Below are 19,360 nucleotides of genomic sequence, written 5' to 3'. Positions count from 1 at the left end.
ATCTGCCCGCCTCGGCCTCCCAAAGTGCTGGGATTACAGGGATGAGCCACCGCGCCCGGCTTGGCCTGTCTCAGCTTTAAAACCTAAAGTCCTGCATCCCAAGAAAACCTCTAGTCCAGGCAAACCTAGGTGGTCACTCTTGGATGGAGTTAGGATTTCCAGTGGTCTTGGACAGAAGGGCGACCTCCCTTGAGCTACGAAAGAAGGCGGAGAGATGAAGAGCAGGATTAAACAAACAAGTGTGCGGGCTTTGGAGCCAGGGCAAAGCTCTGCCTCTTAGCTGTGTGATCTTCTTGAAATTATTTAACCACTCAGATTCAGTTTCCTGTAACTTGCGGATAATTAAACAAGAATGAGCCGTGTGAAAGTGCCTATCCAACTGTAGTAGGCTCGCAACAAGAGTTTAAATCGTTTTTATTCATCCCCGGTCCTAACTGTTGCCGCTGCTCTGTGTTCCACTCTTCTATCATCTTTAATTTCTCTCCTTGACTGGTTTCAGCTTTGTTCTCTCTGGTTCCTGTCGGGTCGCTCCTGCCACTCACGTTAAGTACCATCCACCGCTAGAGGGCGGAATAGAACAAACCAAGATGGGTGCCCCTCTAGCTCTCTATGGCGTCTGCTCGCCGAGCCCCGCGAAGGAGGCGGGGATTCCGTCATGTGACCGGGGTGCCGGGCGCCGGCGCAGGCGCGGTTGCTGCGTCGTCGTCGCCGGGCTCAGTTGCCCGCGCTGTTTTGCCTTCTTGACGCTTGAGGCGGCCGCTGGGGGGTCCTGTGGCTTTCCCTCCTGCCGCTGGGGACTGCAGGCTAAGGCCATGTCCCGAAAGCAGGCGGCGAAGAGCCGGCCGGGCAGCGGCAGCCGGAAAGCCGAGGCCGAGCGCAAGCGGGACGAGCGGGCTGCTCGCCGGGCCCTGGCCAAGGAGCGGCGGAACCGGCCGGAGTCCGGCGGCGGCGGCTGCGAGGAGGAGTTCGTCAGCTTCGCCAACCAGCTGCAGGCCCTGGGGCTGAAGCTGCGGGAGGTGCCGGGGGACGGGTGAGGCGGGCCGGGAGCGAGGGAGGCGGCGCCGGGGGACGCGCCGGGCTCGGCCTGGCGACCGTCACCCGCTCGCGTCCATCCATTCATTCGGGCTGCCCGGGCGCCTCCCGCGAGCCAGCCACGCTCCGAGTGCAGGGCGTCCAGCTGCGAGCGAGGCGGACAAGCCTCTTGCCCCGAGACGCTCGCGGGGATCCCAGAGGGTCCTAACCATGGCAGACGTCGCGAGCGAAATAGAAAGTGGGTCCTGAGACCGTATACGGGAGCACAGTCACTGGGTTGTGGCCAGGAAGGGCTCTCTGAAAGGTGACATTTAAGCTGAGTTCTGAAGGAATGAGATGGAGCCAGGCATTGGAAAAACAGTCATCATGAGGATAAGACCGATCGAAGGAGTTTGAGTAAGCCCCGCTTGGTAGAACGCTTTGCCTCCTTTGAGTCCTTGGTGGTTGGGTGATGCCCCCATTTACATTTGTGAAATTAGGTCGCCTGTTGTTTACTGAGCTGAAGGCAGCTTCTCTAATTCCTGCTTCCATGGGCCTCAGTTTCTCTGTAAGCAAAGGTGCTTACCCAAGCCTTCTTGGGACTTAGACTGAATCCAGGTCCAGCTTTCTTTAGGGAATGCGGAGGGAGAGAGTGGGGAGGAGGAAGAAAATTACCTTCAAGAAAGAGGATATGCTCCGGGAACATGGATGGAAGAAGGAAAAGGGTCAGGAAGAGAGGAGAACTGTGAGCATCCCCATTGCAGGGGCAGGTAAAAGGTTATCTGGTTGTCAGCTGTGTCACTTTGGAAGACAGAGTGTTAATAACAGCCTGGCTTTTGTTTTTTTCCTCCCAGTATTTGAGTGCTCAGGTCCTGCAGAGGGAAGACTAAAATGAAATTAAAGACCATACGGAATTGCCTTAAGTTCATTATTATTGTTGATTTGTAGAGACGGGGATTTTGCTATGTTGCCCAGGCTGGTCTCGAACTCCTGGCTTCAAGCGATCCTCCTGCCTCGGCCTCCCAAAGTGCGGAGATTACAGGCATGAGCTACCACCCCCAGCCAGGAATTGCTTTAGATATTAACTGCAGAAGAAGCTGTTTTAAAAAATTTCACATTACATTGCAGCTTATTGATTAAGACCGAACTGGTCCTATTTCCCTTTCCCACCGTTCCTATATATGCTCATTGCTTCAGGCAAAAAGAGTTCACCACACTTTGCTGCGTTGCTGTTTTTGCTTAAGATGCAGTTGGAACTTGATTACATTTATTCACCATCATCTGGCATAGTGCTTGGTACATGGAAGGCAGTCAGTACATTTTTGCTGAATGAAATATAAAAATAATAGAGGGAGACCAGCTAGCCTAAGCATAAGCACAAGACACTGTTATAGAAACAAAAATACCATTTGAATACAGTGGAATTGCTGTGGAACATGGGGGCTTTTCCTTGCAAATGATTGAATTGTTTGTGTCTGCTGTGCTGGATGTAGTATTCTCAATGTCAGGGTGCCCGGAAAACTTAAGTACTCAATAGAAGGTTACTTAGGAGGAGGAATCAGCACAAGGAGTTGTAAATTCTTGAGCCGGCTTTCATAAGGTTATGGGAAACTTTGGGGGTATTACTTCTCTCTATCCCCATACCCCCATACACAGCATACTTCTCAAGTTAATTCAGCACGCCTTAAGTAAGGTGCTGGGAATATGTTGATGACTAAGATAGTTAAGGACTTTATAGCCGAAGGTAGAAACATGTAACAGTGGGTCTCAGCTTTTTTGATGTTAAGATCTCTTGGAATTCTTAAAAATTATTGAGAAACTCAAATAGCTTCTTTATATGGGTTTTAGCTATGAGTATTTACTATATTAGAAAGTAAAACAAAGTTTTAAAACACAAGAATACACACACATTCCATTAGCGATCGGAGTGATAACTTCATGCATCAGGTAGCCTCTGGAAAACTCCACTGTGCACTTGCGAGAGAATGAGAATGAAAAAGGTACATTACATCTTAGTTTTGAACTCATGGATACTCTGAAAGCATATCAGAGGCCTTCCCACATCTCCTGTCCCTTGGGCCACACTTTGAGAACAGATGATACAAATAATTAAAATATAGTTTGATATATTTTTATTAACAGTGACTGATTATAATGATACTATTGAGAAGGAAAAGGCAGTAGCCTCTGAATTGGCCAGGAAGGCCTTCTCATTCATTCGGTAAATACTCATTGAATTCACTGCTAGCTGCCTCTCAGAGGATGTCATAGTCTGGGTCATGAAGGACCAATAGGAGTACACCAAGAAAACATTCCCATCTGAGGAGGCACAAGGATGCCTCCTCAGATGGGAGGCACAAGGATGCGATGTTTTTGGGAGATCTACGGGTTGTTCAGGGTGACAGTAGTGTAGGGCACAAGGGTAGAAGTAACAGGCAATGAAGCTCCAGAGACCAGCTGGACTGAAGTGCTCATGTCTCTCTTCCAAGGTCCCTGTTCTTCGGACAGTGTTGGATAAAATGATCATATTTCCTCTTGTGTGGGCTTCATGGAGCTAAGCACCTTGTGTTCACAAGTCCTTCACATGAGTTCCATTAGCTGGACTGTGGTTCAGCCCTCGTCAGTATCATAGTCCCTTCAAATGTGGTGATGACAGATTTTATCACTGCAAGGGATGGTGTTTCCTGTGTATGTGATGGGCTGGCAGGTGTCAACAGATTCTTCTCCCCGCCCCCCAGACAGAGTCTTGCTCTGTCACCCAGGCTGGAGTGCAGTGGCACGATCTCGGTTCATTGCAGTCTCCACCTCCTGGGTTCAAGTAATTCTCCTGCCTCGGCCTCCTGAGTAGCTGGGGTTACAGGCACCCTCCACCACACCCGGCTAATTTGTTTGTATTTTTAGTAGAGATGGGGTTTCACCATGTTGGCCAGGCTGGTCTTGAACTCCTGACCTCATGATCCACCCGCCTCGGCCTCCCAAAGTGCTGGGATTACAGACGTGAGCCACCGCGCCCAGCCAACAGATTGTTTTATTAATATTTATTAAGGACTCAGGGTGAAATATAATGAAGTTAAAGACTATTAAAAAATAGTTGACATCTCTAGCGTTCCCTCTTTTCATTCAGATGTGATTACAATCTGGAGTAGCCTGATAGAGTATCTGTGGGCATGTTCATTGTTGGCAGTATGGTACCTGTAGCATTCTGGAACCCAAGGGGATTTAGGGATGAATTAGCCAATATCCTGTAGTATAGCCTTTACATGGGTTGAGTCAGCTTAGCATAGATTAATCAGGGAGCTACTTAGAGGGTTTTGTAGTGCTTCCTGGACCAGCTTCATATCTGGCGTGTTGTCTGAAAGGTGGACCCACATAAATTGGATTCATTTTTCAAAGCAAGAAAGAAGCAGTTTAACCTTGATGTTGTCCTTAAAAACATGATTGGCTGTAGTGTGAAAAGAATGTATAACTCTATTTATTAGGCCACACAGTATTAACATCCCTCTGAACTACATCTAGTTGTGTCTTACTAAATGTAGTTCTGAGTTATGTTACTCATTAGCAGTGTTCTAAAACGGAAACACTGAAGAATCACTAATTTTAGCTATTTATCTGTTACTAACAAGTAGTTTATTTTTTAATTTTAGTTTTGTTTTTAATATTGTAGGATCACAGTAGTAGAAGGGCATTCACACATCATGTCGTCTAGTTAGTGCCTGTGTCACCTGAATGGCACTGCCATCTTTTGTGTCTCACTCAGTGGTTTTCAGTTGGGTGCCATGCTAGAATATCTGGGGAGGAACTTTTGAAACAGTTCAGGGCCTGGGCTCTCCCCTAGATCAACTACATCAGAATCTTAGAGTGGGGCCTGGTTATTGATGTTTTTTTTTAAAAAGAATTTTACAGATGATTCTTATATGCATCCATAATTGAGAGTGACTGATTTAGAGTCTAGATTCTTGACTAGTGTTTCTCAAACTTCAGCATGCAACATAACCACCTGGAGTGCTAGGGAAAACACCTGGAAGGGCTACATTGCTGGGCTCCAACCCCAGAATGCCTGATTGAGTAGGCCTGGGTGGGCCCCAGAATTTTCATTTCTAACAGGTGTGCCCTGGGGATGCTGATGCTCCTAGTCAGGGAACACACTTTGAGAATCAGTGAGCTAGATCAGTGCTGTCTAGTGAAAACAGAATGTGAACCACCTATGTGATATTAAAATTTTTCCAGTAACCACATTAAAAAGAAACAGGTGAAATGAATTTTAGTATATTTTATTTAAGCTATTATATGTAAAATATTACTATTTTGACATACAATTCTATAAAAAATTATTAATGATCTCTCATATTTTCGTTTTTTTTGGAGACAGAGTTCACTCTTGTTGCCCAGGCTGGAATGCATGATCTCGGCTCACCGCAACCTCTGCCTCCCAGGTTCAAGCTACTCTCCTGCGTCAGCCTCCCGAGTAGCTGGGATTACAGGCACGCGCCACCACACCCAGCTAATTTTGTATTTTTAGTAGAGATGGGTTTTTCCGTGTTGGTCAGGCTGGTCTCAAACTCCTGACCTCAGGTGATCCGCCCACGTTGGCCTCCCAAAGTGCTGGGATTACAGGCGTAAGCCACTGTGCCCAGCCAATGATCTCTCATATTTTTTTATATGACCTCTTCAGAATCTAGTATTTTACACAGATAGCACACCTCACTGTGGATTAGCCATGGCAGCTGCTCAGTATACGGCGGGTGCTCAGTAGTCACACGCGGTTAGCAACCCCTATTAAAACAACACACATCTAGACAATTGCTGTGTATTGCTAGTTATAGAAATTGGCAAAATCCTGAGTCTATATAGTCTACCTCTATAGAGCTAAGGTGAAATTACCTTTTATTTGCCAAAATCTATGTCTCTGTAGGAGCTTCCAGGTTTTAGTTTTATTATACAGGTATAATTTTAATTTCACATGACAGTTGGAGGTATTGATCATTTCCCCCTGAGCCTTCTTTAGGCCAAACATCACTAGTCGTTCTTCATATTGTATTTAAAACCACATCATCTTATCTGAACACGTCTCTCTCAAAATACAGTAGCTGGAATGGTACCCAGGACCCTAACTGTGGTCTGACCTCAAATAATAAAACCTTCTCCTTTTCCACATATTTACTATTATGACTGCAGCCTAGAGAGCACATTAGGTTTTTTGGTGCTTGTGTTGCAATATCATCTAATACTAAATTATTGCGCACTCAAAACATTTGCATGCTCTTTATGTAATTAGTTGTTTTTGTGAACTCAAATGCAAGACCTGCCTTATATCCCTATAACACAGTGGTTCTCAAACGGGTGGTTTTGCCCTCCAGGGGACATTTGACAATGTCTAGAGACATTTTTGGTTGTCACAGCTGATGGGGAGGGAGGTAGTGATGTTCTACTGGCAGCTAATGGCAGCGGCCAAGTGTTCTCCTAAACTTCCTACAGTGCACAGGAAGCCTCCCACAACAAAAAAATGATCCTGGAATGCCAATAGTGTGGAGATTGAGAAGCCCTGCTGTAGGTAATGGTGAGATTGTGAACTCAGGAAGTGGCCCAGATCTCATAGAGGCCCTTTGGGCAACGGTGTTTTGTTCTCATGAGTTTCTTGAGAGCTCTTGTTGGGCTCCCCTAGGGAAACTCAGGTCACTGGAGTGTTTGTTCATTACCTTGTAATCTTGTCAGAAGAGGAAGTGATTTGTCTATTTTGACTTGTTTTTGGTGAGCTCAAAGAAAGTTTGGTAAGTATAGAAAAGCATATTAAAAAATGTAACAATACTCTTAAATATTACCTTTAATTGTACTACCTAGGGGTAACTATGGCTATTATTTTGGTGTTGACATTCGAGTGAGAGCCACGTTATTTGGACTTGGATCCTGGGCCTACCACTTACTAGTTTTGTGACCTTGGGCAGGTTTCCCGTGAGGAACGGTAATAGGACCTTTCTCAGAGTTGTGAGGACTAAACATGTTTAATACATACATTGTGTTTAGAACAGTCCCTGGCACATTGTAAAAACTATTTAAGTGATTGTTTCTGTGTGTTTTCTTGGCATACGTTTGTGTGTGTTTCTGTCTGTGTATGTATATAGCGTACAGATGAGTATGGTTGAGCTCATGTGGCATATACATACAGTTTTACACCTTTTTTGGAGAACATTTGCTCATGTTATTAAAAGTTCTTACCATACGACTGTAGAATACCATGAATTTTGGTACATTAAATGTAAAATAACTACATAAATTTGTGATAAACCACATCTCTTAAACTAAATTCAAGAATAGACTAGTGGTGGCAGATACTGATTAAGAAAAATTGGAGAGAAAAGCTTGACATTTAAATTGTTTTATCGATTAGCTTACTTTTCCCCGTGGTTAAAAAAAGACTACCATTGTCAGATTTTAGCAAGACACCTCAGTCTAGCCTATAGAACTCTATATTCCATTCCTTCTGGAATGTCGTTTTAGATTGTTGGAAAGCTTCTTGGTTTTTAATTTATAGAATCTGCCTTAATTCTCCCTTCCCCTGCAAAAAAAAAAAGAAAATATATGTGTGTGTGTGTGTGTGTGTGTATATATATATATATATATTCTTATACATTAGAAGAGATTCCAGCCTTTCTATAGCTTTCTGTTGAAAATACACTTTTCTGAGTTGAAAAAAAAAAAAACCCTTTTTTCCTACACATTTAGACATGAAATCTTTCTGAAAGTGATGAGTTTATATTTTGGAATCACAGTGTCATCGTTTTTCATTTGGAAGAGTAAACAGTTGGGTGTAAAACTGGGCAACTGTTTGGCTTCAGAATTGTTTATTTCCATAGTTTTAAGGATACCAGATTGTGTTTGTCGTGTTTGAGTCTCTGTGTATCTAAGCCTCTGTGTTTGTGATAATTTGGAATTTAGAAGCCTTTGAGGGGTTTGAAAGTAAAGATAACTCTTACAGTTTATTACCAGTATTTTACTTCTAGAGAAACAAAATATGGTGTTTAAAGTTTTCATTTGGCAGGAATAACAATGGCATTGTTGCTCCCTGGGTGATCAGTGAGGAGGCGAGGAGGAAGTGTCTTTCCATAGTACAACTGTTTGTTGTCCAAGTGCTTTCCTTCTCATGACTTTCTCCACCGTGTTCTTAGGACTCAAACAGAGTATTGTTCAGTTGTTAGTATCGGGAGCTTGACAAATTGCTATTTTTTGGGTACTGTTAAATGAATGATTACTTAGCTGGGCAGCTGTAGTGGAACTTGTTTTAGAAAAGAGGCTCTAGATAGGACATCATTTTGGAAGAGGATCTGCAAATCATAGCCCTTAGGCATGGAATGACCTGTAAGGTCTGGACCTTGTAGTCAGGTGGTTAGTGTATCACCGGCTCCACTTGTTGAAGCAGCTGAGGCCCAGGGAAGTTTAATGACTCTCCTGAGTCAGCTAGCTGGTACATGGGGAATAGAATCCTTGTTTGCTGCCTCTCAATAAGGTAATGTGGTTGAGTATGCCCTGGTGCTGTCCCCCGTGGTCTTGGAAGAATCCTGGACTGTTAGAGTTGAGTCTTCACTTCTGTGTGCCCAAAATATTTCCATGGATGATCTGGCATGAAGCGTCATTGTTTTAGATGAACTGAGTTCATTTTTGAAAGGTCTTGACTCATGTTGTTGTTTTGACAGCAATTGCTTGTTCAGAGCTCTTGGTGATCAATTGGAGGGACACTCACGAAATCATCTCAAGCACAGACAGGAGACAGTGGACTACATGATAAAGCAACGGGAAGATTTTGAACCCTTTGTAGAAGATGACATTCCTTTTGAGAAGCATGGTAGGTTCACTGTGGAACATTGGGTCCTTCAGGAGTAATGCATTGGGTAATTAAGTCCACTGGCATCCTCCACCCTCCCAGCCAAGGGTTTGGTTATATAAATCACGACATTCATTTATTCAGCAAATAATTGTTTGCCTACTTGGTCGGCGGCAGCATGCTAGGTAGCTGGAGATCAGTAGGTTTAGCGGTATATGCCCTTAATAAACATGATGATGTTAATTGACCTGAAAAGCGATTCATGACTTCTTCCTCAGTGGGGTGGGAACAGCAGGCTATGACATAGCTTGTATAGACTGATCCTATTTTTAAAAGGTATACAGACACAGCAGGAAAAGTCTGGAAAGATACTGTTTGTTAATTCTTAGCTTCACTTATTTTTCAGAAATTACTCATTCTCTTTAAACTTCTATAGAAGGGAGATAATAATAGCATCTATCTCATAGGGTTTTTGGTGAAGATTAAATTAGATAACAAAATTAAAATAAGCCCTTAGTAAGCGTTAGCCATCTGGGGATCGTGGGACTATGGTATTTTAAATTGTCTTCTCTAGACTTTTTCTGACTTTTAGATGATCATGTATTACTTTTAAAATTAGAAAAACCAATAAAATCATGTTAATTTCTCACCAAAACCCCAAACACAATCTGTTTTCTTTGAGGCAAATCAGTTAGTGATTTTAGTTGGTTCCTGTTTAATAGGCATAGATCTTACAGAAAATGCATATGAACTTGTAAACTTTAATTTCAACAAATATTTACTGAGAATCTACTGTGCTCGCTGCTGATATGTTTTACAAATGGCATTTTCATCACAGGGCTCATAGTCTTTTCTGTCTGTTGTCAGGAAAGGGGATTGATCCTTTTATTTTAGCGAGCTAACTCTGGAGGCCATGCCGAGAATTGATGGGGAGGGAGACTGAGCAGGGAAACTAGTTAGAAGGTCTCCACACTGGCCAGATGAGAGTAGAGGAGGTCTCCCTCACGGCAGCTACTGAGGATAGTGAGTAAGGCCCAAACCAAGCCACACTTTGGCAGTGTAATTGACAGGACACATTGCAGGTGAGGAGGATAGAGGGAGGAGACAAGTGATTCTGAAGTTCCTGCTTAGGGAATGGGTAGATGACTGTACCATTAGCAAGAGAGAGGGCAGCAGGAGGGGAATATTTGGGAGGAAAGCTATCAGTGATCCCAAAACCTTTCCCATTCCTCACTAGGAAAGAACTTACTCAGTAGGCACCAGACACGGAGCAACCAAACTTCCAGTGGGTGGTTTGTACCAGTCACTGAGTTCAGATGGTCTCTCTTCCTGGAATTACTTTTTGGTTATCAGATAGACATAGTTTACTGGATAGTCAGCAGTTTACAAATTAAATGTATGTATATGGGACAAATTTTGTAGTTGAGTGCTGTGTGAAATGAATTGTGTCATTAATCCTGTGAAAACATCATTTTGGATGAAATGAGTTTTTAGTTTATGATGTGAAACTCCACTTTGAACACTGTCGGTGAAGATCACATGGTGGATTTGGGAGTGTTACAGGGTAGGGAACTCAGATCTCCAGTTGCCAATGTGATAGTCACTGTAGATGGACAGTGGAAAGGTGTTTTCTTGAAATGGCACTATGCATACCTGTTGCTTAGAGCTGCTTAAGAATTTGAGCATCACAGAAGTAAGACGTCACTTTGACGGCCAGAGCAGAAATGAAAAGAAACGTGGAAGTCTGCACATTGTCGTTGTGTGTCAGTTAAAGGCTTGGCTTATTACATTGATCAGTCTTGAGTCAGTGTTACCTGTTTTTAATGTCAGTAGGCCTATCTTGTTGTACTGTGAGATTCTCGAGCAGGGACTGTGTGTCTTTGTTTTGCGGTGTGGCAGTGCCCGGCGTCTGGTAGGCATTCATAAAGTATTTGTTGAGTGAATAAATGAATGGTTCACTAGACTATTGAGGACCTCATCACCCTTGCATCTGGCTGTATCTTTAGGCTTATTCTTTTCTTTTAGACTGTGGCTTCAGAGAATCAGCAACATGTTTCCCCCAACTGTACAGATATCCAGATCAGAACCTGAGTATCTTAATGTTTATCTTCCTCCTTCCTCATACCCCTTCATTACATCTTATCACTCTACTTCAGTAGTTTTTCTTTCACTGCTACTGCCCCATAAAATCAGACTTCTGTGGCCATTTGCTTAGATCTCCTGAATACTGTTTGGTATCGTCGTCTCTTGATTCCCTCACTCTGTTTTCTACATAACAGCCAGAGTGAGATCTAAATGTGTTTTTCCTCTGTCTAAAACCTGTTGGTGACTCCCCTGTTGACCTCAGGATAGAGCCCAGACTTTTTAGTTCTTCATGATCTGGGATTTTCTTATTTCTATGTCCTCATCTCTTGCCATTCCCCCCAGCGTTTTCTCACTTCCTCCACCTCTCCATCTCAGCATTCTCAGTTCCTGCCATACTAGAGTTTTCTCTCTCTCTCTCTCTCTCACATCTGTCTCTCATCTACTTAGAACATCATCCATTTCTCCTGTCTTTTTTTTTTTTTTTTTTTTTTTTTTTTTTTGAGACGGAGTCTCGCTCTGTCGCCCAGGCTGGAGTGCAGTGGCGCAATCTCGGCTCACTGCAAGCTCCGCCTCCTGGGTTCACGCCATTCTCCTGCCTCAGCCTTCCGAGTAGCTGGGACTACAGGCGCCCGCCCCTGCGCCCGGCTAATTTTTTCTATTTTTAGTAGAGACGGGGTTTCACCATGGTCTCGATCTCCTGACCTTGTGATCCGCCCACCTCGGCCTCCCAAAGTGCTGGGATTACAGGCGTGAGCCACCACGCCCAGCCCATTTCTCCTGTCTTAACTCCTCCTTGTGCTTTGGGTATTAGCTTAGTTGTCTCAGTTGAGAAGCTCCTCTGATACACCTTACCTCCCCCTCCTCAATTCCTCAATTCTTGTATCACCTGGAGTTAGCCAAACTGTAGGGTTTGAGAGCACAGTCCTTGCATGACTTCCCTCAACTTTTGGTACCATCTACAAGTTGGGGTCTCCCAGAACCTCCCTTAGATTCCGTAATATGGTAGTAGGACTCACAGAACTCACTGAAAGCTATCATGCTAACAGTTATGGTTTGTTACAGGGAAAGGATACAGATCAATACTACTAGCCAAAGGAAGAGATGCATAGGGCAATCTAGAAGGGTTCCAGACACGAAGCTTCTGTTGTCCTCAGGGCATATTCTCATGGCGTCTGTGTGTGATAGTACACACAGAATATTGTCACCTGGGGAAGCTTACCCCAACTTTGGTGTTCAGAGGCTTTTGCTTATTGATTTATTGTCTAAGTGGTTGAACTCAGTCTCCCCTCTCACCCTATCACCACCACAAAGGTCTGATGCCGGATGTGGTGGAGGGGCCCATCATGAATAACAGATACTCTCATCACCTTTGGGAATTCCAGAGGTTTAGAAGTGACCTCCCAGGAGCCCAGCATAAAGGCCAGACCTCTCTTTGGGCAAGGCCAAATTCTTACTGTACATGCCCTTCCCGAAGCACTTGTGCATCGTTAGTGCCTGTCTTGTTTGCCCCTCACTGGTTGTGAACTCTGCGAGGGCAAATTGATGGAGTGGCTGAGAGCCAGGACCTTGGCATTGGGCTGCCTAGGTGAAACCTCAGCTCCACTGTGTACCAGCTCTTTGACCTTGGCACAGTTTTCAGCTATTTTGCATCTGAGTTTCGTCATGTATAAAATGGTGTGTATAATAGTAGTTGTCTATGAGATGTGATTAGACCAGTGCTTGACACATAATAACCATTCAGTAATGCAAGCTGCTAAGATTACTGTGTTGATTGGTATGTTCCCAGTGCCTTTTATTGAGTTAGCATATTGGAAGTTATCAGTAAACATTTATTGAAGAAAGAAATAAATGGATCTTTACTTTATGAATGACTAGTGTTCTTCTCAGTAGCAGTCTTTGTATTGTTCAACTAGCTGAATTCCTAGATTCTGACAAAGTTAATGGGCTTTTCCAGATCTATATCCTTGTTTCTCATTATTTGGAACTCAGTAAATACCAAAGCATGTTTGCATTTGGATTTTTCCACTGTAAAGACGTCGTTTTTCTCTCCTATTTCCATGCAGTGGCCAGTTTGGCAAAGCCTGGTACTTTTGCTGGCAATGATGCAATTGTAGCCTTTGCAAGAAATCATCAGTTGAATGTAGTGATTCATCAACTTAATGCCCCTTTGTGGCAGGTAGGTCACCTGTTTAAACATTTATCTTAAGCTCTTGTTTCTAAATCAGTTTTGGGAATATGCGAAGATGATGGGGCTTGACCTGTGAACATGGAATTATGCAGAGTGACTGGACTGTGAGCCTAACCAAAGACAATATTGTTGTGGTGGCTCAGAAGTAATCCCTGTGCTATGTACAAATGGAGTCCAGAGTATAATTTAGAAATGTTTTAAAATGCTATACATATTCAACAGTCAGCTAATTGGGCAGGTTGGGGACAGAGAACCTAGTGTGGAAACACAGGCCACCACCCCCTAAAGTCAGTGCTGCTTATTGCTTTGTACCTCAGCTCCTAAAGACTGAGCATGTGGTTTCTGTTAATTCCCCACCCACCCTGCCCTGCTCTACCACTCCCCGATTTCTCACTTTTACTAATTAAAAAGTTAAAATACAGTACTTGTAGAAAAGTTAGAAAATTGAAAAAGCTCATAAAGGGAAAAAATTTTATTAAAAATTACATTTAAAATTTTATTGAATCACCCAGAGAGAGATTGCTGTTAATGTTTTAGTGAGTATTCCTGTCATTCACACGCACTTAGCTATAAAACATTGATACATAACTGGAAAGGAACATACCACAATGTTTTTACACACTTTTAAAACACACATACGTATCCATATCCACATACATGTGGACACTTCTGTGTTATTAGCATAAAGGTAACAGTGCCCTTTTTTTCATGTGATACCTGCATATATTCCTTTGTAAATTGCTCCGTCAGTCTTTGCTGATTAAAAATAGGTTTATAAGGATATAATTTACACGTAGCAAACTTCATCCTCTTCCAAGTGTACAGTTCTGTGTGTTTTGACAAACAGTCATGTAACCACCACTACTATCAACACACAGACTACTGTGGAAAAAGTCACTTCCACGCTCTTTGTACTTTGTAGTCACTGGCCCCCTCCCCCAATACCCAGCCTCTTGTAGCCCATTCTCTGATTTGTCCTTATAGCTTTGCTTTTCCAGAATGTCGTATTAAAGAATGCAGCCTTTTGTCCCTGGCACAGTGTCCTTTTAACAAAATTATGCTACAACAAAATAAGATACTCCAGGGAAGGTGAGAAATTTTACCTTATGGGGATAGAATGAGCAGGAGTGAAACAGTATCTGCTTGTGTTCTTTGGGGCAGTGTTGCGGATGTCCTGACATCAGGATACCAGATAGAGCTATCATATTTTCCATGGGGCTCTCTTTTCTAAGGGTGATGTTTGAGCAAGAATACTGGTTACTCCTTTGTTCTATTTTTTGTCATTAAACTTACACTGTTTTGCAGAAGTTATCAAAACCATTTGAATACCCAGCATAATGACCCTCACCTTGAAGGAGAATACTCAGTACCAACTCCGTAATCAGCTTGCCTTTTCCTCCACTGATGACTTTTTTCCCAAAGTTTCTTAGTTACCTAGGTAGTTGTGGAAGACAATTCTGCATAGGTAAAAATTTTTTTCAAATATATTTCTGTAGTGTTCTGTTTCATAAATTCCTGAACATTGAAAGTACATCTTCTTGAAATAAATTTACTAATATTTCCATTGGATCCCCCTATGTCTTCCTACCCCAGTGAAGCATCTTGCAAAATTTAAGAACTGAAACTGCATTGGTTGCTACTGTCATGGTTATGAGCTCTTACATTAATAAAGAGTCGGCTTACACTCGTACCATGGAGTTATTGAAACCTACATTTTTTTTCTGGTTATAATTGGAATATGTGTTCCTGTGAACAGTCTAGATGTATATAACATAGAATGTGAAAGTCCTCTGTAATCTGCCCATGAAAGTCACAGTTAACAATTTGGTGAATATTCTTCCAGTTATGTTTTCTATTCATCTATGCTATTCATGTATATATATCATTATAATTAAGTATGTAAGTGCTTTAGGGATTATGTCATTCCAAGATTCTAATAAACTGTTTGCTTTCACATTGCTCTTCCTGGGAGACAAATGGTGCTCTCTGTTTTGTGTGTGTCTAAACCAGACTCTCTGCATTTGAGATCTACGTATTCTACTGGAAAAACCTTCCACAGTACTGACATCTAGACTTGTGTGCTTCCTGTTTGTTCCATGGCTTTTGCTTTGTTTTTAGACCATGGATACTGTTTAAATTAAGGGTAGTATCTTACTACCTGTGATTTTCAGTAAAAAGAACGTGCTGATGTTTTGGAGTTTAAACAAAGGAACCGTTACTGGGCTTTCTAAGGGACAAAGTCAGAACGAGAGTTTGTGTGGAGGTGGCGAGTTTTATTTGGGGTGTGCCCAGACCTTAGGGCTTCTGTTCTGCACGACTCTTGGGAGCCCCATTCTTGTGCTGTGCGTCAGGGGGTTAGTTCACATAGAATACCTTGTGGTGGCGCCTCTGGGGTTGAGCAGTGCAGGCCATACTACTTCATGTAATTGTGCTTTGAAGTTGATGTAGGTGGGAGGTTTGGGTTTGTTGATAATGTTTCTCACTTAGGTGGTTAACAGAAAATGCTATTTTCATTTTAATGAAGGGTGGATTTACCTTGAAGCTAATGAAGTGTCAGGCCACTCATTTCTAGGACTCGCTTTCTAGGTCTTGGGAGAGGTTCTACCAATTTTATATTTATAATTTTGCATTTTTTTTTTCTCAAAGAGAGCCTTCAAATAGTTAGGGCTTCAAGCTCAACAAGTCTGGATCTGCCCCTGGGCTTTCCCCGTGGAAGGGGCTTGTGCATTAGTGGGGCTAAGAGGTAATCAAGCCTCTGAAGCTTAAGCTTATTTAACTTCATTGCAAGTCTGTCCCTGGTTTTTGAATTTCTTACATGGATTTATTTCCATAGAGTTACATATTAAATAAGCATGTAGAAGCATACACGCGTAGGAAGGAGGTAGTTTGGAAATTGCTTGTGACATATCCCAGGCATGTTCCCAATTAGTGTCTGCATAGACCTGCTGACTGGGCTTCCTCAGCAGGCCAGGTGGGTGTTTCTCTCCAGAGGTTGACAGTGTTCAGATCCTCACTAGCGTGGCCCCTTCTTTTGTCTACAGATTCGTGGTACAGATAAAAGCAGCGTAAGGGAGTTACACATCGCATATCGGTATGGAGAGCACTACGACAGTGTTCGGAGGATCAATGACAACTCGGAGGCACCTGCACATCTCCAGACGGATGTGAGTGAGGCCTCGGTTTTCTCTCGTATTCTCAGCCCTGCAGGAAACAGGTCGAGAGCTGGATATTTGGTGCTAAAAACCCGTGATGTTTTTGTGGAAACTTGGCGTTAAGAGTCTGTGGGCCTGATTTTAAAAATATTTTTTATTTCTTAGTTTAGGTGAGAGTGATAGATAAAATTGCTTATTATTTTGCTTTTTCTGATAGTTGATAGTTATGATTGTGTGTGTATAAGATGCATGGAATTTTCAAATTATTTTTATGTTTTAAAATTAATCTACACTTTTTTTTTTTTGGAGACGGAGTTTCGCTCTTGTTGCCCAGGCTAGAGTGCAGTGGTGCGATCTCGGCTCACCACAACCTCCACCTCCCCGGTTCAAGTGATTCTCCTGCCTCAGCCTCCCGAGTAGCTGGGATTACAGGCATGCGCCACCACACCTGGCTAATTTTGTATATTTAGTAGAGACGAGGTTTCTCCATGTTGGTCAGGCCGGTCTCAAACTCCTGACCTCAGGTGATCTGCCCACCTTGGCCTCCCAAACCGCTGGGATTACAGGGGTGAGCCACCGTGCTTGGCCTAATCCATGCTTCTTATCTGAAATCTGAAAACTATAGTAAAGGTAGAGAAGAAAATAAAAAACACATAAAGTCAACTCAGCTACCTGAATGTACATTTTGTTACTGTTTTGGTAGATTTATTTTCAGTCATTTAATGCATTAAAATATGGTTGACTTTGTATTTATATAGCTTTGTTTCCTGTTTTTAAAAATTAACATTATTGCAGAAACCTTTTCTCCTGTTTTTACACATGATCCAAAACCATTGTTTTTTAAACAGTTTTATTTATTTTTTGAGATAAGGTCTTGCTCTGTTGCCCAGGCTGAAGTGCAGTGGCACCATCACAGCTCACAGCAGCAGCCTTGTCCACCTGGACTCCAGCGATCCTGCCACCTCAGCCTCCTGAGTAGCTAGGACTACAGGTGTGCACCACCATGCTTCGTTAATTTTTAAATTTTTTGTAGAGATGAAGTTTCACTATGTTGCCCAGGCTGCCCTCCAACTCCTGGGCTCAAGTGATCCTTGTACCTTGGCCTTCTAATGTGTTGGGATTACAGGTGTGAGCCATGGTGCCTGGCAATTTTAATTCTTGAATAGGTCATATTTGTCCATGGATTAGAATTCAAAATATATAATGGGATATATAGTGAAAGTCACTCTCCTACCCTTGTACTTCAGCCACATTGTTCTCCCTGGATGCAGTCAGTGGTATTAGTATATCATAAAATCTCCTATGGTTTACATATCAAGCAAATATATGTGTATGTGCACATATTCCACTTTTGCCATTTTTATACTCTCCCTACCACTAGTTGTAGCATCCTACACATCCCACACATACATCCTGCACTGTGCTTTTCAAATTCAATGTGTCTTGGGATTTAGTTCATGGTAGTACATAAGGAACTTCCTGTATCCTTTTTAAAGGCCACGTAGTGTCCTGTTCTATAGATGCATTATAATATTTTTGACCACTCACTTACCAGTGGGCTTTTAGGTGGCTTCTAATCTTTTGCTATTACAAGCAATGTGCAGTACCTTTTATGTACCTCATTTCACACATGTATCTGTGGGACATATTCCTAGAAGGTCCTTGCCACATCAGAGGATGTTGATAGGTATTGTCAAATTACTTTCTAACAAGATTTCACCAGTTTAAGCTCCCACCTGCCGTATGTGGCTCTTTTCCTGCACGGTGCACTTTGTCAACATAGTGTTAACACATTTTTAAATCCTTTTCATTGTTAAGGGAAAAATTGTTTACTTAACCTAGTTTTAATTTGCGTTTCTCTTATTTATGCATCTTTTCCTGTGTTTAAGACATATTTCTATTTTCTTTTTTGTAAATGGTGTTCATTTTCTTTCCCCATTTTTTCCCTATTATGTTGTCTTAATGATTTTGGGGAGCTTTTTATGTATTAGGGAAATTAGCCTCTGTCTGTGATATGAGTTGCAAATAGGTTTTCGCATTCTGTCATTTGTCTTTTTCTTTCTCCTGTGGTCTTTGCTATGAAAGAATTTTAGATATTTTCATGGTTAAATTTGTTAATGATTTTATTATATGCCCTTTGGATTTTGGGTCATAACTAGGAAAGTCTTTCCCACTCTGAAGTTAAAAATAATTCTCCCATAGTTTATTCTAGTACTTTCATAGTTTCACTTTATTTATTTTTTGAGACTGGGTCTCACTCTGTCGCTGAGGCTGGAGTGCAGTGCCATGATCATGTTTCACTGTGCCCTCAGCCTCCCAGGCTCAAGCGATCCTCCTGAGTAGTTGGGGCCACAGCTGTGCAACACTATGCCTGGCTAATTTTTTATTTTTTGTAGAGACAGGGTCTCACTTTGTTGCCCAGGCTGGTCTCTAACTCCTGGACTCAAGCAACCCTCCTGCCTTGACCACCCAAAGTGTTGAGATTGCAGGTGTGAGCCACTGCACCCAGCTTATAGTCTGACTTAAAAAAAAAAAATTAAATCTTGGCTTCTTTTGGAATTTATATTCATATAAGGGTGTGAGGCTATGGACCCAATTTTATATTTCCCTTGTGATTACCTAGTTGTACTGAAACCATTGATTAATTATACATCTTTTCTGCACTGATTTAAAATGCCACTGTCTTTCCATATACTCAATTCCCATATGTATTTGGGTCTATTCCTAGACATTTGGTTCTGGTCCACTGATCTCCCTGTTCACATGTTGATGCCTCATGGTTTTAGTTGGTATATTTTAAAATCTGGTAGAATTTTTCACTCATAATTAATTTTCTTTTTTAGCGTTTCCTTATACATTCTTGCCTTTTTTAAAAAAAACAAAATGAGGCCAGGCGCGGTGGTTCACGCCTGTAATCCCAGCACTTTGGGAGGCCGAGGCGGGCAGATCACGAGGTCAGGAGATCAAGACCATCCTGGCTAACATGGTGAAACCTTGTCTCTATTTTATACAAAAAATTAGCTGGGCGAGGTGGCGGGCGCCCGTAGTCCCAGCTACTTGGGAGGCTGAGGCAGGAGAATGGCGTGAACCTGGGAGGCGGAGCTTGCA

The 19,360-nt window shown here is 42.5% G+C and overlaps 1 protein-coding gene across 6 annotated transcripts in view; it reads left to right on the top strand.

Annotated features, from left to right (window-relative positions):
- Positions 1 to 687: 687 nt before the first annotated feature.
- OTUD3 (OTU deubiquitinase 3) overlaps positions 688 to 19,360 on the top strand; it is a 31,066-nt gene continuing 12,393 nt past the window's right edge. For 2 of the 6 annotated variants that reach the window (XM_005544570.4, XM_045379332.2), the window contains exons 1-4: positions 688 to 1,030; positions 8,700 to 8,848; positions 12,976 to 13,088; positions 16,142 to 16,264. In XM_005544570.4, the coding sequence (XP_005544627.2) occupies positions 813 to 1,030; positions 8,700 to 8,848; positions 12,976 to 13,088; positions 16,142 to 16,264 (603 nt within the window). In that variant the 5' untranslated portion in view covers positions 688 to 812. The remainder of the gene's footprint in view (positions 1,031 to 8,699; positions 8,849 to 12,975; positions 13,089 to 16,141; positions 16,265 to 19,360) is intronic. The other 4 variants (XM_074018182.1, XM_074018181.1, XM_074018168.1 and 1 more) reach the window with 3 other exon arrangements.

The sequence above is a fragment of the Macaca fascicularis genome, chromosome 1 (assembly GCF_037993035.2).
Source record: "Macaca fascicularis isolate 582-1 chromosome 1, T2T-MFA8v1.1".
NCBI classification, from domain to species: Eukaryota; Metazoa; Chordata; class Mammalia; order Primates; family Cercopithecidae; genus Macaca; species Macaca fascicularis.
This window is presented reverse-complemented; position numbering and strand designations above follow the sequence as displayed.